The sequence below is a fragment of the Ranitomeya imitator genome, chromosome 3 (genome assembly GCF_032444005.1).
Source record: "Ranitomeya imitator isolate aRanImi1 chromosome 3, aRanImi1.pri, whole genome shotgun sequence".
NCBI lineage: Eukaryota > Metazoa > Chordata > Amphibia > Anura > Dendrobatidae > Ranitomeya > Ranitomeya imitator.
In genome coordinates this window covers 427,683,265-427,709,889 of record NC_091284.1, presented here as the reverse complement: position 1 = coordinate 427,709,889, position 26,625 = coordinate 427,683,265, and the positions used below count along the sequence as shown (strand labels likewise).

At 45.2% G+C, this 26,625-nt stretch overlaps 1 protein-coding gene across 4 annotated transcripts in view; it reads left to right on the top strand.

Annotated features, from left to right (window-relative positions):
• Window positions 1-23,510, top strand: part of LOC138670161 (multidrug and toxin extrusion protein 1-like) — a 142,231-nt gene extending 118,721 nt beyond the window's left edge. Inside the window, exons 16-17 of one of the 4 annotated variants that reach the window (XM_069757244.1) lie at window positions 9,424-9,490; window positions 23,159-23,510. In XM_069757244.1, coding sequence (XP_069613345.1) covers window positions 9,424-9,490; window positions 23,159-23,340 — 249 coding nt within the window. In that variant the 3' untranslated portion in view covers window positions 23,341-23,510. Of the gene's footprint in view, window positions 1-9,423; window positions 9,491-23,158 lie in introns of those variants that run through there. The other 3 variants (XR_011319308.1, XR_011319309.1, XM_069757245.1) reach the window with 3 other exon arrangements.
• Window positions 23,511-26,625: the final 3,115 nt, after the last annotated feature.

The window sequence follows — 26,625 nt, the reverse complement described above, 5'->3', positions numbered from 1 at the left end:
GATGGGGAGCTCATTTGGGGACACTCTCAGTTCAGGGATCTTGGTCCCATTTAGAATCACAACAAGCGTCAAACCTAAGAGAGTTGTGGGCTGTAGAAAAAGCTGTAAAACATTTCCTTCCCATCCTCCAGGGTCATCATACCAGGGTCATGTCGGACAATCACGCAGTTGTTGCATACATCAACCACCAAGGGGGGACGAGATCCCCGTCCCTGATGAAGTCAGCATCTGTCCTCCTACAACTAGCGGAGCGCCACCTACTATCCCTCTCGGCTCTCCACATAAAGGGAGTCGAGAATATAAAGGCAGACTACCTAAGTCACAAAACACTGAGGCAAGGAGAGTGGTCTTTGAATCCCCGGGTGTTTCAACAGATAGTGCAGGCTTGGGGCCTACCTGTGATAGATTTGTTTGCCACCCTAAACAACAGGAAGGTAGAGAACTTCTGTTCACTAGACCCAAGAGAAAAACCCTTTGCAGTAGATGCCCTCCACATACAATGGAATTTCAGTCTCGCATATGTGTTTCCACCAATAGCGATGATTCCGACGGTAGTGAGAAAAATCAGAATGGAGCAGGCGAGAGTAATTTTGATTGCTCCATTCTGGCCAAAAAGACCTTGGTTCTCCCTCCTGAGACAAATGTCAGTGACCGATCCATGGATTCTGCCAGAAATTCCGGACCTGCTTACTCAGGGTCCAATATGCCACTCTCAAGTGAAGGGCTTCCATCTTGCAGCCTGGAATTTGAGAGGGCATTACTGAGTAGGCAGGGGTTTTCACCAGGGCTTGTCTCCACCTTGTTGAAAAGTAGAAAACCAGTTACATCAAGGATATATGGCAGGACATGGAAAAAGTTTCTAGATTTTTCAGGGCAACCTTTGGGGGACAAAGCTCCTGTGGGTACTATTTTAGAATTTTTACAGGCGGGGTTGCAGTTGGGATTAGCAACTAATACGCTCAAGGTACAAGTGTCGGCATTAGGAGCCTTGTATAACTGTAATCTGGCCTCCAATAGATGGGTGTCCCGCTTTATTAAATCGTGTAGTAGGTCTAGACCAGTGGTAATTCAGAGGGTTCCTCCATGGGATTTAAATCTGGTGTTAGAAGCTCTGACTAGTGTTCCGTTTGAACCCTTGCAGGAGTCATCAATAAAAATACTTACACTTAAGACAGTACTTCTGGTAGCGTTGACATCAGCCCGTAGGGTGAGTGACTTGCAAGCCCTGTCCATCTCCCCTCCTTACACACAGATATTTGATGACAGAGTAGTGCTCAGACCGGATCCGGCATATCTGCCGAAAGTAGTTCTTAAATTCCATAGGAGTCAAGAAATTGTGTTGCCCTCTTTCTGTAATAATCCTAAGAACCCAGGGGAAGAGAAATTTCATACGCTTGACAGTGGAGGAAGGATCAATCACTATTTATAGCTTTCCAGGGTAGCAGGAAGGGATATGGGGTATCCAAGGGTACTATTGCTAGGTGGATTAGGGAGGCCATTTCCTTATCCTATGCTTCTCGTGGTGCCCCGATCCCTGAAGGCATCAAGGCTCACTCCACCAGAGCCGTGGCTACTTCCTGGGCAGAAAAAGCAGAGGTATCGATTGATCAAATCTGTAAGGCCGCTACCTGGTCCTCACCGTCTACCTTCTTTAGACACTACCGGCTAGATCTATCCTCCTCAACTGACCTTACCTTTGGTAGAAGGGTGCTGCAAGCGGTGGTCCCTCCCTAAGGTGTTCCTTTCTCCAAAAATCTCTCAGGTGTGCTGTCATGGGAGACGGGAAAACACCAAGGTTACTTACTGGTAGCCGGTTTTTCCGGAGCCCATGACAGCACCTGTATATTCCCTCCCTTCTTTTGTCACCCTTTGGTGCGCACTTTTAGTTGGGTGTTTTTTTGTTATTATTATAATGTGGTGATGGATTACCATGTGTACTAACCAAGGAGGCCTCTCATGCTCTGAAAACCAACTGAAGCGAGGGAGAGGTACCGCCCTTTTGTTTCGGTAGGTTTCCTGTCCCGACTGGGCGGATCCCTCTCTCAGGTGTGCTGTCATGGGCTCCGGAAAAACCGGCTACCAGTAAGTAACCTTGGTGTTTTACACACATTGCATTCTAAATTATTATGTAAATTGGATTTAAGTGCCATAAAGATTTTTTTTTTTTTTTAAACGCATGATATTGTGTCTCGGGGCTCCTTGGATTACTGAAATCGATCTCAAAACACCTGTGATAATTAGTTTTGTCAGGTGAGTCCAATTTAAAAGGACTTAAGAAGGACATTTCACTTTATTAAGCAGGCCACAGATTTCAAGCAATATGGGAAAGATAAAGGACATCTCTGCTGCAAAAAACCATCAAATAGTGCAATGCTTTGGATATTTCATGAAAAATTAACCATGATCATCATTCTCTGAACAGATTTGTGGCTTATACAGAGAACTAATGGGTTGGTGCAGATAAAGGCATAATATGAGAAAGGTTTCTGCCAGACAAATGAATCAGATTAGGAGAGCAGCAGCTAAAATACCAATAAAATGCAGCAAACAGGTATTTAAAGCTCCTGATGCCTCTGACGTCCCATGAACCTAAAGGTGTAGGAACAGTTCAGCTATCACTAAACAGTGCTCACAAGCAGAAATAGTTGCAGTGGTCCCAGACATACATGAAGACTAATTTTACAACCGTTTATTTACTGATGAGTGCTATGCAACCCTGGATGATCCCAGATGGATGGAGTAGTGTTTGGTCACTATGCTGTCCTCATATACGTTAGCAGGGTGTGCAATGAGACATGTAGCTAAACCCCCTGTCTTCTTTAAGAAAAAAGGCTGTAAAATTGTATTTTATTGATTGCAGATGTGACAGGAAACTATAGGATGCAATAATAGGAGCATTTCAGAATATATAACTGCATAGAGCATGAAACACAAATAGTCTGCAATACACAGTAACATGAGGTAATGTACAAACTGATGATTACCTACTTAGTACAACAAACTTATTGATAAACAAATAATTATAACACCTAGATAGTGCTTACCAACTATGCTTAGAGCAGGCTGTTTAAGGAGCATGAAGAACACGAATGATGTAGTTTCTCCTAAGACACATCTACTATATAATTGTCTGAGGGTCACTTCCGTCTTTCGGTCTGTCTGTCCTTCTGTCTGTCACGGATATTCATTGGTCGCGGCTTCTGTCTGTCATGGAATCCAAGTAGCTGATTGGTCTCGCCAGCTGCCTGTCATGGCTGCCACGACCAATCAGCGACGGCCCCAGTCCGATTAGTCCCTCCCTTGCAGTCAGCACCTGGCGCCCGCTCCATACTCCCTGCAGTCACCGCTCACACAGGGTTAATGCCAGCGGTAACGGACTGCGTTATCCCGCAGGTAACTCACTCCGTTACCGCCGCTATTAACCCTGTGTGACCAAGTTTTTACTATTGATGCTGCCTATGCAGCGTCAATAGTAAAAACATCTAATGTTAAAAATGATAAAAAAAAAATAAAAAATCATTATATACTCACCTTTTGCGATGCTCCGGTGACCGCTCCATGCAAGCGGCAGGTTCCGGTGCAAAGGATAGTATGGGAGGACCTGCCATGACGTCACGGTCACATGACCGTGACGTCATCACAGGTCCTGCGTGAGAAGGACCTGCCATGATGTCACGGTCATGTGACCGCGACGTCATCACAGGCCCTGCGCGAGAAGGACCTGCCATGACGTCACGGTCATGTGACCGAACTACAAGGGGCCCTCGGAAGGTGAGTATATGTTTATTTTTATTTTTAACCTGTGACATAAGTGGCTGGGCAATATACTACATGGCTGGGCAATATACTACGTGGCTCTGTGCTGTATACTACGTGGCTCTATGCTGTATACTACGTCGCTGTGCAATATACTACGTGGCTCTGTGCTGTATACTGTGTCACTGGGCAATACACTACGTGCCTGGGCAATACACTACGTGCCTGGGCAATAAACTACGTGCCTGGGCAATACACTACGTGCCTGGGCAATATACTACGTCGCTGAGCAATATACTACATCAATGGGCAATGTACTACGTAGCTGGGCAATATACTACGTAGCTGGGCAATATACTACGTGACTGGGCAATATACTACGTGACTGGGCAATATACTACGTGACTGGGCAATATACTACGTGACTGGGCAATATACTACGTGGCTGGGCAATATACTACGTGACTGGGCAATATACTACGTGGGCTGGGCAATATACTACGTGGCTGGGCAATATACTACGTGGCTGGGCAATATACTACGTGGGCTGGGCAATATACTACGTGGCTGAGCAATATACTACGTGGGCTGTGCAATATACTACGTGGCTGGGCAATATACTACGTGGCTGGGCAATATACTATGTGGCTGGGCAATATACTACGTGGGCTGGGCAATATACTACGTGGCTGGGCAATATACTACGTGGGCTGGGCAATATACTACGTGGCTGAGCAATATACTACGTGGGCTGTGCAATATACTACGTGGCTGGGCAATATACTACGTGGCTGGGCAATATACTACGTGGGCTGGGCAATATACTACGTGGCTGAGCAATATACTACGTGGCTGGGCAATATACTACGTGGGCTGTGCAATATACTACGTGGACATGCATATTCTAGAATACCCGATGCGTAAGAATCGGGCAACCATCTAGTGGAGGAAGAATGGCTGCTGTTCCCTTCACAGTGTCATCATAAGACCATAATGCAACAGGAACAATCCCACAATGCCCTAGGAACTTCCCACAAGACACTGCAAATTAAACTAGAATATATGCATTAAACGGCCAGCAGGTGGTGCTGTTACCTTACAATATGAAATATATAAAGGATTAATACACACAAAAATACAATGTCTGTAATAACGGAGACATAAAAAAAATATGACAACTTTCTTGACAGCAATTATATGGCTGGACAGAACAGTCACCATGTCCCAACAAAGCTGCGACATCTGCAAGGAGGTGGCCGAGTAATTTTTGGGCCATTCCACAATCATGGGGAAAGAGCTACTAGGTCATTGCTGTGAAAATGACCTCAGTAAACTATATAGTTTCTGACTGAAAGACTTTCTTCAATGGTACAAAAAGAACCGTGTCATCTGTAACAAAATCATTTTCACACATGACAATGCACCGTTTCATGCTGCAACGAATACCTGAGTCATTGGCTTCTATGGGCATAAAGTAGAGAAACTCCTGTTGTGGCCACCATTCTCCCCTGACCTCAACCCTATTGAGAACATTTGGATTTCTCAAGCAAAAGATTTGTGAGGGTGGGAGGCAGTTCACATCAAAACAGGTGCTATGGGAGGCTATTCTGACATCCTGCAAAGACTATCCAAAAACTCACACAAGTTCAAAGGATGCAAGAATTGTGAACAGGGCCGGCGTTAGCACCCGGGCAAGTGCCGAGGCCCTGAACAGGCAGGGGGCCCACTCGCAGTCGGGGACACTGGTGCACTATAGTGCCGGCCCCCGCGAGTGGACCCCCCGCCTGCTCCGGGCCCTGGCACTTGCGATACTTACCTCTCCCGGTTCCAGCACTGCAGTGTCTTCCATGCTCTGACTGTGACGTTCAGGTCAGAGGGCGCGATGATGTCACCAGTGCGCGCCCTCTGCCTGAGCAGTCGCAGCACAGAGAGCAGGAAGACGCTGAGGAGTCCAGAACAGAGCAGCGACAAGCAACGAGGTGAGTATTTCATTATTTTTTTTTTTTTATATTTGGAGCAATATATGTGGACCATCAGAAGGGGCCCATATATGGAGCATTATATGGGGCTAATTCTATATGGAGGATCTTATGGGGCCAATAATATAGGGAGCATCTTATGAAGTCAATTCTATAGGGAGCATTATATGGGGCCAATTTAATATGGAGCATCTTATGGGGCCAATTCAATATGGAGCAGTATATGGGGCCACTAATGTATGAAGCATCTTATGGGACTAATTATATATGGAGCATTTTATATGGCCAATTATATATGGAGCATTAGATGGGGCCCATTATACATGGAGCATCTTATGGGGCCAATTATTTTTGGAGCATTATATGGGACCCATTCTGTAAGGAGTATTATATGGGCCCATTCTGTATGGAGAAATATATGGGACTCAGTATACTGTTTGGGGCCGATCATATACTGTATGGAGTATTATATGAGGCCCATTATATATGGAGCAATATATGGGGCCCATTATATACTGTATGGAGAATTATATGTGGCTCACTATACTGTATGGAGCATTATATGGGGTCAATTCCGTATGAAGCAATATATGCGGCTCATTCTGTATGGAGCACTCTGTGGTGCCCATTATACTCTATGGAGCATTATATGAGGCTCATTATTCTGTATGGAGCATAATATTGGGCTCATTATTCTGTTTGGAGCAATATATGGGGCTCTTTATTCTGTATAGAGGACTATGTGGTGCCAATTATACTGTATGGAGCACTATATGGGGCCATTATACTGTATGGGGGCATATATGGGGCTCATTATTCTGTTTGGAGCAATATATGGGGCTCATCATTCTGTATAGAGGACTATACTCTCCGGTTTCTGAGCTAATGTAGAATGTACAATAGATATCACTAATGTAATATAAGAAGTATGTGAAATCTTTGGTATTGTACTATACCTATATTTCTCTGCCGTATTCGTGCATTATAAATTGTGTATGTGTTAAAGGGGCCCACCGGGACTCTTTCGCCCAGGGCCCATGAAAACCTGAAGCCGACCCTGATTGTGAAGGTGAAAGAAGGAGCCCTATGTTAACACTTAGCCTGTTAAGATGTTTTTGATTGAAAAAGCTTTCTTTGTTTTCAATTGTTTTTATTAAAGTTTAAGGTTAAGTGGGGAAGAGGACAAGGGAAACCGGGAAAGGGGAAGGTTAATTAACATGAAAAGGGAAAGACAAAAATGAGAAAACTCTATAATTACAAAATATGAAACAATACAATAATATTGCAATATATTATATAACAACAATGACAGAAAATGTTAATTTACAACAGTGTAAGTATTAGATATTATATAAACATTTAGGTCAGGTCATCAAATAAGTTTTACAACTGGATATTGCAATTGAGGATAAAAGCCCAGTAAAATTACGACCTAAGATTTTAAGATTTCTTAAACAGATTATTCCAAATATTCAATTTTTTAGAATATTTAGTAAGGCCGTTACTGTTTATAGCAAATCATCATTCTAATGAGCTGTGTAAATGCATTTTTTCCAGAAATTCGGAGAATTTAGGGACTTCTGGATTTTTCCAGTGTAGTCCAAGAGAGTTCTTAACCACCAGGAAAATATGAATAATGACAAACCGAACTAAAGGATCAATCTTATCTAGATCGATTGATAAAATAGCAGATTGAGGAGCAATCTGAAAATGCTTATTAAGTACAATATCTATATGTAATGATACTTGCTTCCAAAAATGTTTTACTTTTGGACAACGCCAGAAAATGTGAAGTAGGTTGCCCAGAAGACCGCAGTTTCTCCAGCAAAAGGATTAATATTTTGGGTCTGTATGGGCAAAAAAAATGTAAAAAGCTTTTGACTTCAGTAAATGTGATCTCCTAATGCTGAAAATTCAACAAATTATAATTTTCAGGTCTTTACAACCTATAAAATGTTTGAAGACTCTGTTGGGCATAATAATTTGGAACAGAGCATTTTGAGTTTTTTTTAGTTAAAAAAAAAAATCCTTTTATCATTGGGGGGCCTGTCCAATAAGATCTTATTTATCTAATGGTTGATGATTTGAACGTTATTCTGACTCATTTGCAATGACCATTTAGGGAAATTAAAGAAAAGTAGTATTTTCACAATAATTTGGAATGCAGAGTATATATTAAGCCCTTCCCGATACGTCTAATCTTTGTTTATGTATTTTCGTTTTTGCCTCCAAGACTCGTAACATTTTTATTTGTCTGTCCACATATACGTACGACAACTTATTTTTTTGTGGGATGAGTTGTACTTTTGATTGATATCACTCATTTACCACTTAGTATACTGAAAAATTCTAAGTATGGCGAAATTGCAAAAAGAACACCCACAATTCTGACTTTGTTTTTTTTTGGGAACTGTTTTTACGAAATACATTGTGTGGAAAAAATGACCTAGAAATATGATTCTCCTAAATGGTACCAATACAACGATACCAAAATAGTCCAGTTTTTTTATTTTCGTGATGAAAAATAATTAGGACACTAAAAAAAAAATTGTGCTGCCATTTTCTGAGGCCTGTAACATCTTCATTTTTCAGGTGATGGAGCTGTGTGGCCTTATTTTTTGCAGGGTGAAACGATGTTTTATTGATGCCAATTTTTAGGCTAGATAGATTTTGATAGATTCTTACAGCATTTTTTGTGGTGTTGCGGCTACAAAAAAAACCAAACAATTTTGTCATTTTAAATTATGACAGCCAATGGGCGTATAGAATGATGCTTGAAACATGCACCACAGGGAAGTTTATGCTGAAAAATAATAAGCACAGAGAGCGTGAGATGTTTATAAATCATATCCACTTTAATGGAATTGCAAGAGAATGCAGCAAAAATACAGTGTCAAAAAATCTACATAATCCAGCCCTTATCTGCTGGGTGTGTGGGCGAAATCACCATTAAACTTGCTTCATGCACACACTCCTGACTTGCACTATACATGTACAACGGATGTCCATAAGCCATGAAAGATATTTGCTTTTTCACAATTGGCGCTTACCTATATGGAAATTAGTTGTGCCTCAGAAAAAAATCAAAATGAGCAAGTTTCATAAGGATCATTTTCAGTGTGTTCACAGTAGATTGGGTAAATTGAGTAATTTGTCATCTATGCTAGACTAGCCTAGAAAAAGTGGTGTCCCACAGCACATGGCCACCACTTCCCGGCCACTTTCATCAGTATCTGCATCCTGTGCCAAAAGCAAAGAATACATTTCCAGGATCAAAATGGGAGATTTACTTTTCCTGAAATCTGGCAAAGCTTTTAAAAGAATAATCTGATAGTGTATTAAGCACTGCCCAGAACAGGTTTTATTAGGAAAAGTTACATGGTCAGGCCAAAGACTGAAAACTGACTATACAGTTGTGTGCTAAGGCCTCATGCACACAACTGTATTTTATCTACATCCTCAACAAAACTGGACACCCAAGGAAATGCATAGGGTCTTCATTGTATCTTCAGTTTCCTCCAATTTCATATGGAGTTTTTTCTTTCCATTTCTATATGAATACATTGCACTCTATTGTGTATGGATATGTATTAGACTGTGCACCAGCCCATTGCAAAATGTAAAATTATCAAAATTCTCTACGCCAAAAATAACCTCTCATTTAGGATAATGAAATGTTTTATTCCAGGCCAAGGAGCGTATAGGTTTGAAAAAGGACCCAGTTGCATTTTTTGAAAGCCACATTGATACCCCAGGTATGTATAATTTCTATACAAGACCACTATACTCTACTAGATGGTGGCCCGATTCTAACGCATCGGGTATTCTAGAATATGTATTTATGTATGTATATAGCAGCCATATAGTATATAGCACAGGCCAAGTAGTATATAGGAGCCATGTAGTATATAGCAAATACTACGTGGCCTGTGCTATATACCAGGGGTGTCAAACTGCATTCCTCGAGGGCTGCAAACAGGTCGTGTTTTCAGGATTTCCTTGTATTGCACAGGTGATAATTTAATCACCTACACAAATAATGAGTTGGTGATTAAATTATCACCTGTGCCGTACAAGGAAATTCTGAAAACATGACCTGTTTGCAGCCCTCGAGGAATGCAGTTTGACACCCCTGGTATATACTATGTGGCTGCTATATACATACATATTGTAGAATACCCGATGCGTTAAAACAGGTCACACAATATATAACAGTGGCCACGCAGTATATAACACAGCCACGTACTATATAACACAGCCCACGCAGTATATAACACAGGCAACGTAGTATATAACACAGGACACGCAGTATATAACACTGGCCACGTAATATATAGCACAGCCCACGCAGTATATAGCAGCCACGTAGTGTATAACACTGCCCACGTAGTATATAACAGTGGCCACGTAATATATAGCACAGCCCACGCAGTATATAGCTGCCACGTAGTATATAACACTGCCCATGCAGTATATAAGTGGCCACGTAATATATTGCACAGCCCACGGAGTATATCACACAGCTCACATAGTATATAACACTGACTATGTAGTATATAGCAGCCACGCGATATCTAACACAGCCCACGTAGTATACAGGAGTGTTGGCACCATATCCCTGTTAAAAAAAAATAATTAAAATAAAAAAGTTATATACTCACCCCCTGGGATCCACCGAAGCTCCGGCGATACACGCGCGGCTGTCGCCATCTTCCGTTCCCAGGATGCATTGTGAAATTATCCAGATGACTTAGTGGTCTTGCGAGACCGCTAAGTCTTCTGGGTAATTTCGCAATACATCGCCGGGAACGGAAGATGGCGGCAGGCGCGAGCAGCTCAGCGGACTACGGAGGGTGAGAATAGCAGGTTTTTTTATTTTTAACATTACATTTTTTTTTACTATTGATGCCGCATAGGCAGCATCAATAGTAAAAAGTTGGGGACACACAGGGTTAATAGCAGCGGTTACGGAGTGCGTTACCCGCGGCATAACGCAGTCCGTTACCGCCGGCATTAACCCTGTGTGGGCGGTGACTGGAGGGGAGTATGCGGGCGCCGGGCACTGACTGCGAGGAGTAAGAAGCGCCATTTTCTTCTGGACTGTGCCTGTCGCTGTTTTGCCATGACCAATCAGCGACTTGGATTTCCATGACAGACAGAGGCCGCGACCAATGAATATCCGTGACAGAAAGACAGACAGAAGGACAGACAGAAAGACGGAAGTGACCCTTAGACAATTTTATAGTAGATGTAAGAAATGTAAATTATATAATTGATCTGTGCGTACATCTGCCCAATGTAAATGAAATAGGTACATAGGTCACAGTTTTCCTCGTATATTTACAGAATATGTACATTGAGAAAGGTTCTTGAAAGCCTTGAGAAAGATTCTGTGAACAGAAACATTGCCACATGGGCTAACTGAAGGCAACTTTTTTCTTTGCATATTAATTGGAGTCTGCTTCTCATATACTCTGACACAGGCCACAATGAACAACCTGATCAACTCTATGCGAAGGAGATGTGTTGCAGTGCGTGAGGCAAATGGTGATCACACCAGATACTAACTGGTTTTTGGACCCCCAATACTGTAAAACAGGGATTTTTGTGTACTCACCGTAAGACCCTTTTCTCCAAGCCACTCATTGGGGGACACAGACCATGGGTGTATGCTGCTTGCCACTAGGAGGCTGACACTAAGTTTACACAAAAAAAGTTAGCTCCTCCTCTGCAGTATACACCCTCGTGCTGGCTCCCAGAAAACCAGTTCGGTGCAAAAGTAGTAGGAACAAACAGTAACAACATAGAAGAGTACAACATGTCAACTTAAAAGAGCAGGCAAAAGCCATATAAGTCATTAGGCTAACAGGGTGGGTGCTGTGTCCCCCAATGAGTGGCTCAGAGAAAAGGATTTTACGGTGAGTACTCCTTCGCCTCATTGGGGGACACAGACCATGGGACGTCCCAAAGCAGTCCCTGGGTGGGAAAACAATACAAAGTATTAGGCTTCATGCAACAACTGCCTTAATGTGCACCACTGCTGACTCGCATCCGCTGAAGCCTGAGAGTGAATATAATAGTGCTTTGTGATCGTATGTAAACTGGACCAAGTCGCAGCTTTACAGACCTGCTCCGCCATCGCCTAATGCCCAAAAAGCCCCCACCGCCCGAGTGGAGTGTGCTCTGATCCCCACTGGGAAGGGGTGACTTCTGACTCGATAGGACTCCTGGACGGTGGAATGAATCCACCTGGCTATTGTGGCTATTGCGGCAAGACCCTTCCTGTGACCTTCTGGGAGAATGAACAGAGCATATGTTCTTCTGAAGGATGCTGTGCTTGAGAAATACCTTTGCAGAGCTCTGACCAGGTCCAGAGCGTGGAGAGCTCTTTAAACCCTGTGAATAGGGGCCAGACAAAAGGAAGGAAGAACAATGTCCTCGTTAAGATGGAAGGACGAAACGCCCTTTGGCAAAAAAGGATGGGGACAGCCTGTGGACAACCTTGTCCTGATGGAAATTAAGGAAAGGCGCCAGGCAGGATAAGGCGTCAAATTCCGAAACTCTTCTGATCGATGTGATTGCCACAAGGAAGGCAACCTTCCAGGACAGAAAAACTAACGAAATGTCCTGAAGCGGTTCAAAGGGAGGTTCCTGAAGGGCACTTAGCACCAAGCTGAGGTCCCAAGGCTCTAAAGGCATGCGATAGGGAGGAGCGACGTGTGATACCCCTGAAGAAAGGTCTTAACCTGAAGTTTTGATGTGGTGCATCTCTCTAATAAGACTGATAGAGTGGAGATTTGGCCCTTGAGAGAGCTGATTGCCAGACCAGAGCCCAGACCGGCCTGTAAGAACTCTAAAATGGTGGGAACTGAGAAGACGAGAGGGGAAAGACAACAATCCTTGCACCAAGAAAAAAATGTGTTCCAGGTACGGTGATAGATACAAACAGATATGGGTTTACGGGCACTAACCATAGTGGAAATGACCTGTTGAGAAAACGCAGGCTGATCAAGACCCAGGATTCAATGGCCAAGCCATTAAACACTGGGCCCCTGAGTTCTGGTGGTAGATTGGGTCCAGGGAGAGCACATCTAGCCAATCCGGCATCCTCCAGGGTATGTTGGCGATGAGGTGTACCAACTCTGCAAACCACGCACGGCATGGCCAATCGGGAGCGACCAGGATCACTGGGACTCCTTACACCTTGATCTGCCTGATTACTCTGGGGAGTAACGGAAAAGGTGGAAAAATATACGGAAGGCAGAATTGGCGCCACGAAAGAATCAGAGCGTCAACACCGAAGGCTCTTGGATCTAGAGACCTTGCTATAAAGTGGGGAACCTTCGTATTCAGTCTGGACGCCATGAAAGCTACATTTGGGATCCCCCAGCAAAGACAGATTTGGTTGAAGACTTCCAGATGAAGCTCCCACTCCCCTGAGGCGAGACCCTGATGGCTGAGGAAGTCCGTCGTCCAGTTTTCCACTCCTGGAATGTGCACCGCTGAGATCACTGAGTGGTTGTTCTCTGCCCATCGAAGGATGTGAGTTACCTTGGACATGGCCACCCTGCTGTGGGTACCGACAGGATTGATGCATTGATGGATGCCACAGCCGTGGCGTTGTCTGATTGAATACGGATGGGGTGACCCGATAGAAGATGATGGAACTGTTGCAGGGCCAGCCAAATAGCACGAATCTCCAGAATGTTGATGGGTAGCTTTGGTTCCTGAATTGACCAGCGGCCCTGAGCAGTGTCATGGTGGAAGACTGTTCCCCAGCCTGAAAGACTGGCATTGGTAGTCACCACCAGCCATTGAACGGGTAGAAAAGACTTCTCCTGGTTGAGGGAAGAGTTCAACATCCACCACCTGAGAGCCTGTCTGACCTGCAGGGACAAGTGACCCCTGCGTTCGAGAGAGAACCGATTTCTGTCCCAAACTGCCAGAAGGGCATGTTGTAGGGGACGAAGGTGCAGTTGGACAAAAGGGACCACTTCCATTGCAGCCACCATCTTTCCTAGTACCCTCATTGCAAACCATATAAAGTAAGGGGAAGACTGACAAAGCGCTCGGGCTCCTTGTTGAAGGGCTAAGACTTTGTCCGGAGGGAGAATTACCAACAAGTCCAGGGACATTCCAAGAAAGGAAATCTGTTGGGCTGGGACAGGAGAGGATTTGCTTAAGTTTATCAGCCAGTCCAGGCGAGAAAGGGTATCGCAAGTTATGCAAATGAACTCTGCGCAGTTGTGGAAAGAAGGACCCTTGATCAACAGGTCGTCCAGATAGGGCAGAATGATCAAGCCCCGAGAGTGTAGGATGGACATGACAGCCGCTATGACCTTTGTGAAGACTCTGGGGGCTGTGGCGAGGCCGAAGGGCAGGACCGTGAATTGAAAATGCTGGTTGCGAAGCAGAGGAATCTCTGGTGAGGGGCAAAAATTGGAATATGTAAGTGTCTCAGATGTCGATTAAGGCCAAGAATTCTCCCTTTTCCAGGGAAGTGATAACTGAGCGCAGAGATTCCATGCCAAATTGATGGACCATGACAAACTTATTTAGAAGTTTGAGGTCTAGTATGGGTCTTAGCTTTCCATCTTTCTTTGGGACGATGAAAATGTTCAAATAGAAACCCTGAAACCTTTTGCTTTCTGGGAAGGGGACAATGACGCCATCGTGACGCATTGCGTCTATGGCCTGGGAGAAAGCATTTGACCTTGCCTCTGAAGAGGCAGTACGGGAGGGAAAGAAACGTGAAGGGGGCGCATAGCAAAGTCGATTTTGTATCCAGACAATACCAGATCTCTGACCCACCAGTTGGAGACGATGGAAAGCCAGATCCGACGAAAGAGAAGTAGGAGGTCGAATACTCTTCCGGTGTCGACCAGATAGCACTGGTAGTCAGCGTGAGGAAAATCTGAGACTTAGGACCTTTAGGTCTTGACTTCTTGGGTCGGGACTTCCAATGCTGGTTAGGTCTGTATGACACCTAAGCTCCTCCATCCCTTCGTGGAGAACGTCATGAACCAGACGAAGTAGTGGTAGTGGCTCAGCCTGGAGTGGAGCGAAAGGAATGGAAATGGATTTGTTGCTGTCTCCAAAAGGGACGCCTAAGTCTCTGTTGGGGAAGGAATTTACTTTTTCCTCCCATAGCATCAGAAAAAAGATGATCCAGCTTTTCTCCAAATAGGCGACCACTTTGATAAGGAAGGGAGGTGACTTTTTGATGCAGAGTCCGCCTTCCACTCTCTGAGCCATAATGTCCTTCTGATAGTGATGGCATTGGCTGTTGACTGAGCAGCACAACCGGCCGCATCCAAGAATGCATGTACCAGGTAATCGCCTGCCCAGGAAATTTGGTTGGCAAGGTGTGCTGCCTTAGGAGGAAGTTTACTTCTCCGAAGTGAAGTAGCTAAGGTCTCTGACCAGAAAACCATTGCCTTAGCTACGGCAAAGGATGGATAGCGAGCCAAACCTGAAACTTCAAAGACAGAGCGAGCCAAACTTTTTATCTGACGGTCTGTGAGATCTTTGATGGATGAGCCATCCGGCACGGACAGGGGAGTTTAGGATGCTAGGCGGGATACTGAGGGATCTACCACCGGAGATTTAGCCCAATCTTTTTTCAGATCAGCTGAAAAAGGATACTTTGTCCTGTGAAGCGTTTATCTGGGCATTCTTTGTGCCAATTAACTATGGCTCTAAATTCATGATGAATAGCAGATGCCTTATGAGAGCATTTAGTCCTCTTAAAGGACACGGTTTGATCCGGAATCATCCTCAACCTTTAAAGCCTGGTTGACAGCCTCAATCAGCGAATTCACTGTGTTCTGAAAATCTGGTGAATCCAGATCTAAGGAACCATCAGATTCGTGTTTGCTAGTGACCTCTGGAGACGGAGAACGAGAAACAGAGCTCTGAGGCAACAAGGCACGTGTCTGGTCAAGAGTTGTGCCAAGGATCAGTTTTCTAGGTGCCTGACGGCTTCTAGAGTGCTTTCGGCCCCTGCTAACGACTGCTTCTGGTTTGGGGAGGATCAGACTAAATCAGTCCTGCAAGCGCTCCGGTCCCCCAAAGGATCACGGAGGGATTCAATCGCTTTGGCCAGCGTAGCCATGGATTGAGACATTGCCCACTCAGGGGGACTGTTGTGAATTCTGTTGTCGAACTCCCTCCTGTGGTCGTGAATGGTACTTCGGCGAGTTCTGTCCATGGACTCCCTCTGGTGGCTGTGAGTGAAGCTGCTGCTTCTGAGGTTCCTTACACAGGTGACGTGGTTTATCCTTTGGTTGGCTGCTCTATTTAACTCCACTCAGATCGTTACTCCATGCCAGCTGTCAATGTTTCTGCATTGGTTCAGTTCGCTCTTGGATCTTTCTGGTGACCTGTCTTCTCCAGCAGAAGCTAAGTTCCTGATAGTTATTATTTGTTCTTTGTTTCCTTGTCCAGCTGGTTATCATGATTTTGTCTTGCTAGCTGGAAGCTCTGGGATGCAGAGTGGCATCTCCGCACCGTTAGTCGGTGCGGATGTCTTTTTGCACACTCTGCGTGGTCTTTTGTAGTTTTTGTGCTGACCGCAAAGATACCTTTCCTATCCTCTGTCTGTTTAGTTAGTCTGGCCTCCCTTTGCTGAAACCCGTTTCATTTCTGCGTTTGTGACTTTCATCTTTACTCACAGTCAATATTTGTGGGGGGCTGCCTTTTCCTTTGGGGAATTTCTCTGAGGCAAGGTAGGCTTTATTTTCTATCTCTAGGGCTAGCTAGCTCTTAGGCTGTGAAGAGGCGTCTAGGGAGAGTCAGGAACGCTCCACGGCTATTTCTAGTTGTTGTGATAGGATTAGGGCCTGCGGTCAGCAGAGCTCCCACATCCCAGAGCTTGTCCTGTGTGAGTTTAACTATCAGGTCGTGCCGGGTGCTCCTAACCACCAGGTCATAACAGGGGGACTAGGTACACTGGGCTCAGTGGCGATGGAGGGCTCCTGAGTGCAGTTGGGGTCACAGGCATTGCAGAGCAGCGAACTCTGAGCCTTAGGAAACGCAGACTGGCAGGAGAAGCATGAAGTAAAAAATATAGCCATAGTCTTGTTAGACTTTTTAGATGCCTTAGGCTGGGACATGATGTACCCTTCAATGTGGCCCTATAGTAATAGGTGCTGCTGAGAAGGGATAAAGCTGAGAAAAGGGGTTACAGCAGGGAGTAGGATGTATAATGCAGCGCTCTCTTACCCAGGTCTGTGTCCTGCTCCTCATGTGTTTCACCAACTGCGTGGCCCCTTTGCTGAGAACACTTGCTTCCGGGACCTCCATTCTGATGGCAGTGTGTCTTGAGGCGGTCTGGGGGGAGAAAGATGGCCCCGAGATCTCCGAGGTGCTTCTCGTGCTGTGAGAGAAGCATCAGGACTCGTGGGCGGAGCCTCTGCATCATGTCATCGTGTGGGCGGAGATAGGGGTTGCAGCCTAGTACAGGGCCGAAGCCAGGGCCTAAATTTGCGGCGCTGGCTGGTGCCGATGCAGGAAGGGGCCCCTGCAGTCAAAATGGGTCCCCCTTAACCAATGCCACCCCAGACCACCTGAAAGGAGCCCTCCAGCCCTGGCACTTACCTGGAGAAGGGGGCAGTGAAGGCAGCTTGCTGCAGGTCCTCCTGTGTTGCTGCTGGTTTGGACGGTACAGGGATAAGGGGTAAAACCTTCAATCCACTGTCCTTTAGAAGGGAGGTGGAGAGGGACCATCCGCCTCCTTGTACCATCCACTTTAACAGTGGTGGTGCAGTGCGGGCTGCTCAGATGCCAAAAAAGTGTCCACTCTACATCCAAGGGGTTAAATCCCCTAGGATGGGACAGGGCTAAATGTCTGGCATTAGGCTTGGCTGCTGAAGAGGATACGTGGAGGCGACACTCCATGTGCTCGTCTGTTAGGAGTATGGGGAGATCGGTGCCTTAGAAGGGACCAGTCACCCAAAAAATTCAGCCCAGGCTTGGCATTCCACGTTGCAGGAGAGGATACGGAGAGGCGACACTCTCCGTGTTCGCCTGTTGATGGTTCGGGGAGATCGGAACCTTGAAAGGATCCGTCGCCCCTTCATCCCACTTGGAAAAATGTAAAAATTGGTAAAAATGTAAAAATAAAATAAAAATCTTTCGGTCTGAAGACCTGACCCATGTGCCTCCTACGGACACTAAGCAAGAACTGGTTCTCTGGCAGCCAGCATGAGGGTGTATACTGCAGAGGAGGAGCTAACTTTTTTGTGTTAACTTAGTGTCAGCCTCCTAGTGGCAAGCAGCATACACCCATGGTCTCTGTCCCCCAATGAGGCGAAGGAGAAATTTCACATTTTAGACTGGCCTTTTATTGTGGCCAGCCTAAGGCACACCTGTGTAATACTCCTATCTAATCAACATTTTCATATTCCATCCCTTTTCATATTCCATCCCTGTGAGGTGGATGGATTATCTCAGCAAAGGAGAAGTGCTCCCTAACACAGATTTAGATTAATAAGATAGAAAGAGTCTTATATCATTTAGTTCAGATCATGAAAAATGGGAGCAAAAACAAATGTTACGTTGCGTTGCATGTATACACAAACACACACACAGGCGCTTCTCACAAAATAAGGCCATGTTCACACTTTGCGGTTTTTACCGCGGAACCGCGGCGATTTTGCAGCTGCGGGTCCGCTGCAGTTTCCATTGCGTTTACAGTAACATGTAAACCCTATGGAAACCGCAAACCGCTGTGCACATGCTGCGGGAAAAACCGCGCGGGAACGCAGCGGTTTACAACCCGCAGCATGTCACTTCTTTGTGCAGAATCGCGGCGGTTCTGCACCCATAGGAATGCATTGATCCGCTTACTTCCCGCATGGGGCTGTGCCCACCATGCGGGAAGTAAGCGGATAATGTGCGGGTGGTACCCGGGGTGGAGGAGAGGAGACTCTCCTCTAGGCCCTGGGAACCATATTTGTGTAAAAAAAAAAAAAAAAAAAAAAGAATTAAAATAAAAAATAATGCTATACTCACCTCCCAGCACTGCACGCGGCCGTCCGGTCTCAGGCTTGCTATGCGAGCAGGACCTGCGGTGACGTTGCGGTCACATGACCGTGACATCGCGGTTACATGACCGTGACGTCACGAAGGTCCTTCTCGCATAGCATCTCTGGAACCGGACCGCCGCCTGCAGCGCCGAGGAGATCGGGACGTCAGAGGGTGAGTATATAATTATTTTTAACATTACTATTGATGCTGCATATGCAGCATCAATAGTAAAACCAGTGCAGGATAAACCCTCAGCGGAACCCGCATCACAAACCGCGATAAATCTGCAGGGATAACCGCAGCGGGTTTGCCCTGCAGATTTATCAAATCCGCTGCGGGAAAACCCGCGGGAGAACCTGCAGCCACCTTCCTACGTGTGAACATAGCCTTAGAATATCATCAAAAAGATAATTTATTTCTGTTCTTTAATACAAAAAGTGAAACTCATTATATAGAGTGACTACAAACAGGGTGCTCTATTTCAAGTGTTTATTTCTGTTAATGTTGATGATTATGGCTTACAGCCAATGAAAACCCCAAAGTCATTATCTCAGTAAATTAGAATAATTAACAAAAAATACCTGCAAAGGCTTCCTAAGCATTTAAAAAGGTCACCTAGTCTGTTTCAGTAGGCTCCACAATCATGGGGAAGACAGTTGACTTGACAGATGTCCAGAAGGCATTCCACAAGAAGGGAAAGCCACAAAAGGTCATTGCTAAAGAAGCTGGATGTTCACAGAGTGCTGTATCCAAGCATATTAATGGAAAGCTGAGTGGAAGGAAGAAGTGTGGTAGAAAAAGGTGCACAAGCAACTGGTATAACGGCAGCCTTGAAAGGATTGTTAAAGGGACCCTGTCACCCCCAAAATCGATGGTGAGGTAAGCTCACCGTCATCAGGGGCTTATCTACAGCATTCTGTAATGCTGTAGATAAGCCGCCGATGTTACCTGAAATAGGAAAAAGACGTTAGATTATACTCACCCAGGGGCGGTCCCGCTGCGGTCTGGTCAAATGGGTGTCTCAAGTCCGCTCTGGCGCCTCCCATCTTCATTCCATGACAACCTCTTCTGGTCTTCACGCCGTGTCTCAGGCGCAGGTGTACTTTGTCTGACCTGTTGAGGGCAGAGGAAAGTACTGCAGTGCGCAGGTACCAGAAAGGTCAGAGAGGCCCGGAGCCTGCGCACTGCAGTACTTTGCTCTGCCCTCAACAGGACAGACAAAATACACCTGCGCCGGAGCCGCGGTGTGAAGATCAGAAGAGGACGTCATGGATTGAAGATAGGAGGCGCCGAGCGGACCTGAGACACCCATCGGAGCAGGACCGCCCCTGGGTGAGTATAATCTAACATCTTTTTCTCCTCTTTCAGGTAACATCGGCGGCTTATCTACAGCATTACAGAATGCTGTAGATAAGCCCCCGATGACTGAGCTTACCTCACCATCAATTTTGGGGGTGACAGGTTCCCTTTAAGAAAAGGCCATTCAAAAATTTGGGGGATTCACAAGGAATAGACTGCTGCTGTTGTCACTTTTTGGATGCAACGTCTGTTCACCATCCCTGGGCCACAGTGCCTGTCGGACGGTGATGGCAGTTGCGCCTGTAAGCACAGCATATAGTGTAAGGACGCATACAAGAGATATTCCCTGGCCAAGGAGATCTGATTGGACAGTTCTGCTGCTTCCAGAGGAAGGTCAGAGCCATGTATGGTCCTGCTCAGGGTATCAGCCCAAGAGACCATAGCATTAGATACCCACACAGTGGCAATAAAAAGGGGGAAGTGGCGAGCCAGAAGGGTTCTCTATTTGCCGGTCCGTGGAACCATCTGGTAAGGACCGAAGAGATTTTGAGGCCAAGTGGGAGACAGGCAGAGGGAACTCCACCCATTTCTTCCACTATCAGGGAAAAGGGTATCTCGCCTCTATAAGCTTCTGACTTGTGAAACGTATGTCCGGTCGCTCTCCGTGCTGGCGAACTATGTCCTAGCCTTCCATCTACCCACTCTGAGTCAGGAGAGGGGAGAAGGACCGTCCGTCTCCCTGCCATCACCGCTGTTCATCAGGTCCGATGGAAAGGAGGCTGCAGACAGGTAAATGCCTCTGGACATCCAAGGGGTTAACAGGTACGGGCTGTTGGTCCAGCACTGGGAAAAAGGGCGGTATGAGCTTGGATGCAGAGGTGGGTATGTGGCCGTAACACTCTACATTCCCATCCATTGCTGGTATGAAGGGAAATATACCCTGAAGGGATCTGTTGACCTCTAATAACACGGCATGCCCATAACAAAACGATGCCGGAAGGGGTACGTGGAGACAACACTCCGTGTTCCCAACTGTTGTAGGTCTGGGGAGAGCGGAGCCTTTAAGGGATCCGTCGCCCTTGTGAAATGAGGTGGAGGAATAATCCGAGATAGGCTGGCGAAGGCCCCGGCTGATAGAGGGACTGTATCCTTTGGTGAGTGGCATTATGGACTGCAACAAGGCCCGATTAGGGGGGTTCGGTCCCACCACTGGGATCTCATTGGCACCTCGACAGCTGAGAGAAGGCCGGGCTGATAAAGATGGCCCCCCGGGAGTTGTGCCATGAGGAAGTCTTGCAGTGAGAGAGAAGCGCCAGTTCGGGGGAGGGGCTACAGGCGCAGCATCATCTGGTGGGCGGAACCTCAGGTTTGCTCTGTGAATAGGCCCAAGCAGAGGGCCTAAATTTCATTGGCCAGTAGGAGCATTACCCGGAGAGGGGGACGCCACGAGGGAGTGCACTGCAGCCAGATGCAATCAGAGGACACAGCACAGCAGCGCATGAATGGAGCTCTGGGAAAGAATCCCGCAGGCATTTGAGTCACGATTGCGCTGGGGGCTGTTCTTGGGGTGCGCACCACGTGTAGGGCCCAGACACCCTGTGCACATAAATCTGCCCAGTCACTGATGCTGCAAACACAAGGCCCATTTTTCACTGCCACGTATGACAGGCGCTCGTACTGAGAATCTGCTGCAGGGGCCCACCGCCGACCTGAATTCTCTTACCAGCAGTGCGCATCCCAGCATGGAGCCGCCACAGATGACTGGGCTTCAGCATTGCTGCAATGTGAACGGTGCGAGGAACCATCCATCCACCGTCTTGTTGTCCGCGAGGTGGAGAGGGACCATTTGCCTCCTTCCATCGCCGCTGTTTGTCAGTGGTTATGCAGTGGGGCCGCACAGACGCCATAAGTGCCTCTGGGCTTCCTAGGGGTTAACTCCCTTAGGATGGAGCAGGGCTGTTGGACCGGCTGAAATAAGCCTGGCTCAGAAAGGGTGTACATGGAGGCGACACTCCATGTTCCCATCTGTTGTTGGTGTGGGGAGATTGGAACCCTGAAGGGAACCGTCACCCCTAAAGAAGCTCAGGCATACCTTTTAACGGTGCAGGATGGGGTACGTGGAGGTGACATTCCACGTTCCCGCCTGTGTTGGTTTGGGGAGAGCGGAAACCTGAAGGGATCAGTCGCCCTCTGCAATCCATTATAAGGAATAAAGAATAATAAATAAAAAAATTGTGGTCTGAAGACCAGACCCGTGTGCCTCCTACAGACACTAAGCATGAACTGGTTCGACTGGAGGAGCTGCAAAGGAGGAGCTCATCTTCTTGTGTTTTTCTTAGTGTCAGCAGCATTACACCCATGGTCCTGTGTCCCCCATTGAGGCGAAGGACAAAAGTGAAATTCTTCTTCATTCTCAGATTTATTGAAGATGCCTGAGGTTTTGTTTCAAAATTGACTGATATTTGGCATTCTTTATAATTCTCTCCAATTTGGCCGAAGCCCCAGTTCCAGCTGCCAAAACCATAATGCTGCTCCTACCATACTTCACCATTGGGGTGATATTCTTTTGGTGATGCATAGTGTTGGCTTTGAGCCAAAACATACCTTTTGGCATTATGGCCAAAAGGTTCGATTTTGGTCTAATCAAATCAGAACACATTTTCCCACACGCTTTTGGCATACTTGATATACGTTTTGGCAAAACAGACAGTTTTGGATATTTTTTTTCTAAGAAAATGCTTCCATCTTGACACCCTATGCCACATGCCAGAAATATGAAAAATATGGCAAATTGTTGTCACATGCAGTACACAACCAATACTTTCCAGAAATTCCTGCAGTTCCTTTAATGTAATCTCTTGGCAGTATCCTGGACCAGTTTTCTTCTCAGGTGCCAAGTGATGCTAATTCCGGGGGGTAAAATGTGCAACTTGCTTGGTCCTCTATATGACTTTGTATTTATTAATTTGTGTTTGGTGAGTTGTTACAGAGAGTGTGTCACCATCCAGACTGAAGCATAGCTTAAATTCTAAGTTAATGTCATGATGGGTTCCTGAAGAATAAACATAACACATTACCTCCCTTTTTTTTGACAGACAATATGGAACTGAAAAATTACGCTTCGATGGACTCCTACAGCACAGAAACAGAGCCATTGGAGACTCTACAAAAGCCAGTATCAAAGAAGTTAATCATGTGTCGAGCTTTCCAGGCAATAGGAGCTATTTCCACCTTTTTTATTGGACTTATCATAAAATTAACTGTTAAACAGCACTAGTGAAGAAAAAAAGCCCCTGGATGTGTGACCTCTAGAATTAAAAGAATGCCTAACTTCCAGATTCAAAAGATTATTTATTTAATATAATAGAATCCATAGCCGCTCCATGCCAAAATCCTGCTGAATTGTAAATGTGTTTAAAATTATTACAATTGTGTTCTTTACAAACATGATTTTCTCAATTTGAGTTTTGTGGTTTAACCCCTTTACCCCCAAGGGTGGTTTGCACGTTAATGACCGGGCCAATTTTTACATTTCTGACCACTGTCCCTCTATGAGGTTATAACTCTGGAACGCTTCAACGGATCTTGAGGATTCTGAAATTGTTTTCTCGTGACATATTGTACTTAATGACAGTGGTAAAATTTCTTTGATATTACCTGCGTTTATTTGTGGAAAAAAAACAAATTTGGAAAATTTCGCAATTTTCCAACTTTGAATTTTTATGCCCTTAAATCACAGAGATATGTCACAAAATACTTAATGGGCAACATTTCCCACATGTCTACTTTACATCAGCACACTTTTGGAACCATTTTTTTTTTTTTGTTAGGGAGTTATAAGGGTTAACAGTTGACCAGCAATTACTCAATTTTACAACATCATTTTTTTTTTTAGGGACCATATAACATTTGAAGTCACTTTGTGGGGTCTATATGATAGAAAATAACCAAGAAAATAACCAAGTGCGACATCATTCTAAAAACTGCACCCCTCAGGGTGCTCAAAACCACATTCAAGAAGTTTATTAACCCTTCAGGTGTTTCACAGGAATTTTTGGAATGTTTTAAAAAAACAAAATATTTAACTTTTTTTCACAAAAAATTTACTTCAGCTCCAATTTGTTTTATTTTACCAAGGATAACAGGAGAAAATGGACCCCAAAAGTTGCACAAGTTGTCCTGAGTACGCCGATACCTCATATGTGGGGGTAAACCACTGTTTGGGCACATGGCAGAGCTCGGAAGGGAAGGAGCGCCGTTTGACGTTTCAATGCAAAATTGACTGGAATTGAGATGAGACGCCATGTTGCGTTTGGAGAGCCCCTGATGTGCCTAAACATTGAAACCCCCCACAAGTGACACCATTTTGGAAAGTAGACCCCCCTAAGGAACTTATCTAGATGTGTTGTGAGAGCTTTGAACCCCCAAGTGTTTCACTACAGTTTATAACACAGAGCCGTGAAAATAAAATTTTTTATTTTTTTTTTTATTTTTTTTTTCACAAAAATTATTTTTTAGCCACCAGTTTTGTATTTTCCCAAGGGTAACAGGAGAAATTTGACCCCAAAAGTTGTCCAATTTGTCCGGAGTATGCTGATACCCCATAGGTGGGGGGGGGGAACCACCATTTGGGCGCATGGCAGAGCTCGGAAGGGAAGGAGCGCCGTTTGGAATGCATACTTAGATGGATTGGTCTGCAGGCGTCACATTGCATTTGCAGAGCCCCTGATGTACCTAAACAGTAGAAACCCCCCACAAGTGACCCCATATTGGAAACTAGACCCCCCAAGGAACTTATCTAGATGTGTTGTGAGAATTTTGAACCCCCAAGTGTTTAACTACAGTTTAACGCAGAGCCGTGAAAATAAAAAAAAAAATACGGTAATTATTTTCCCACAAAAATGGTTTTTTAGCCCCCAAATTTTTATTTTCCCAAGAGTAACAAGAGAAATTGGACCCCAAAAGTTGTTCAATTTGTCCTGAGTACGCCGATACCCCATATGTGGGGGTAAACCACTGTTTGGGGGCACGAGAGAGCTCGGAAGGGAAGGAGCACTGTTTCACTTTTTCAACGCAGAATTGGCTGGAATTAAGATCGGACCCGATGTCGCGTTTGGAGAGCCCTTGATGTGGCTTAACAGTGGAAGTCCCCAATTCTAACTAAAACCCTAACCCAAATACACCCCTAACCCTAATCCCAACCCTAACCATAACCCTAGCCATACCCTTAACCGTAATCCCAACCACACCCCTAACCCCAACACACCCCTAATCCCAACCCTAACCACACCCCTATCTCCAACACACCCCTAACCCCAACCATAACCCTAACCACTCCCCTAACCCTGACACACCCCTAACCCTAATCACAACTGTAAATGTAATCCAAACCCTAATTTTAGCCCCAACCCTAACTTTAGCCCCAACCCTAATTGTAGCCCTAACCCCAACCCTAGCCCTAATAGGAAAATTGAAATAAATACATTTTTTAAATTTTTTCCTAACTAAGGGGGTGATGAATGGGGGTTTGATTTACTATTATAGCGGGTGTTCTCTAGCGGATTTTTGATTGGCAGCTGTCACACACTAAAAGACGCTTTTTATTGCAAAAAGCGTTTTTTGCATTACCACATTTTGAGAGCTATAATTTTTCCATCTTTTGGTCCAAAGAGTGATGTGAGGGCTTGTTTTTTTGCGGGACGAGTTGATGTTTTTATTGGTACCATTTTCAGGCACATGACATTTTTTGATCGCTTTTTATTCCGATTTTTGTGAGGCAGAATGACCAAAGAACAGCTATTCAGGAATTTCTTTTTTTTTGTTTGGGGGGAGAGGGGAGGGCGTTTATACCGTTCCACGTTTGGTAAAATTTATAAAGCAGCTTAATTCTTCGGGTCAGTATGATTACAGCGATACCTCGTTTATAATCTTTTTTTATGTTTTGGCGCTTTTATACGATAAAAACTATTATATAAAAAATAATTATTTTTGCATCGCTTTATTCTGAGGACTATAACTTTTTTATTTTTTCACTCGACGCTGTATCGCGGCTCGTTTTTTGCGGGACAAGATGACATTTTCAGCTGTACCATGTTTATTTATACCCGTATTTTTGATCACGGGTTATTCTACTTTTTGTTCGACGGTATGATAATAAAGCGTTGTTTTTTTGCCGGTGATCACTGAAGGGGGACAGTTTTATAGGTTGGGTCGTGACGGACGCGGCGATACTAAATGTGTACTTTTATAGTTTTTTTTTTTAGATAAATAAATGTATTTATGTGAACAATATTGTTCTTTTCTTTATTTAGGATTTTTTTTTTTTTTTTTTAACATGTGTGAATATTTTTTTTTTTTACTTTATAACATTGCCTCAGGTGGGGGGGCATCATGTTATAGGGTCAGATCGCTGATCTGACACTTTGCTGTGCACTGTGTCAGATCAGCGCTCTGACGTGCACTGCTTGTAAGCCACCTCCCTGCAGGACCTGGAAGTAGCCCCGCGGCCATTTAGGATCCGGGGCCTACAGGGAAGAGGATGAGGTGGTAGGAGACGTTGCTC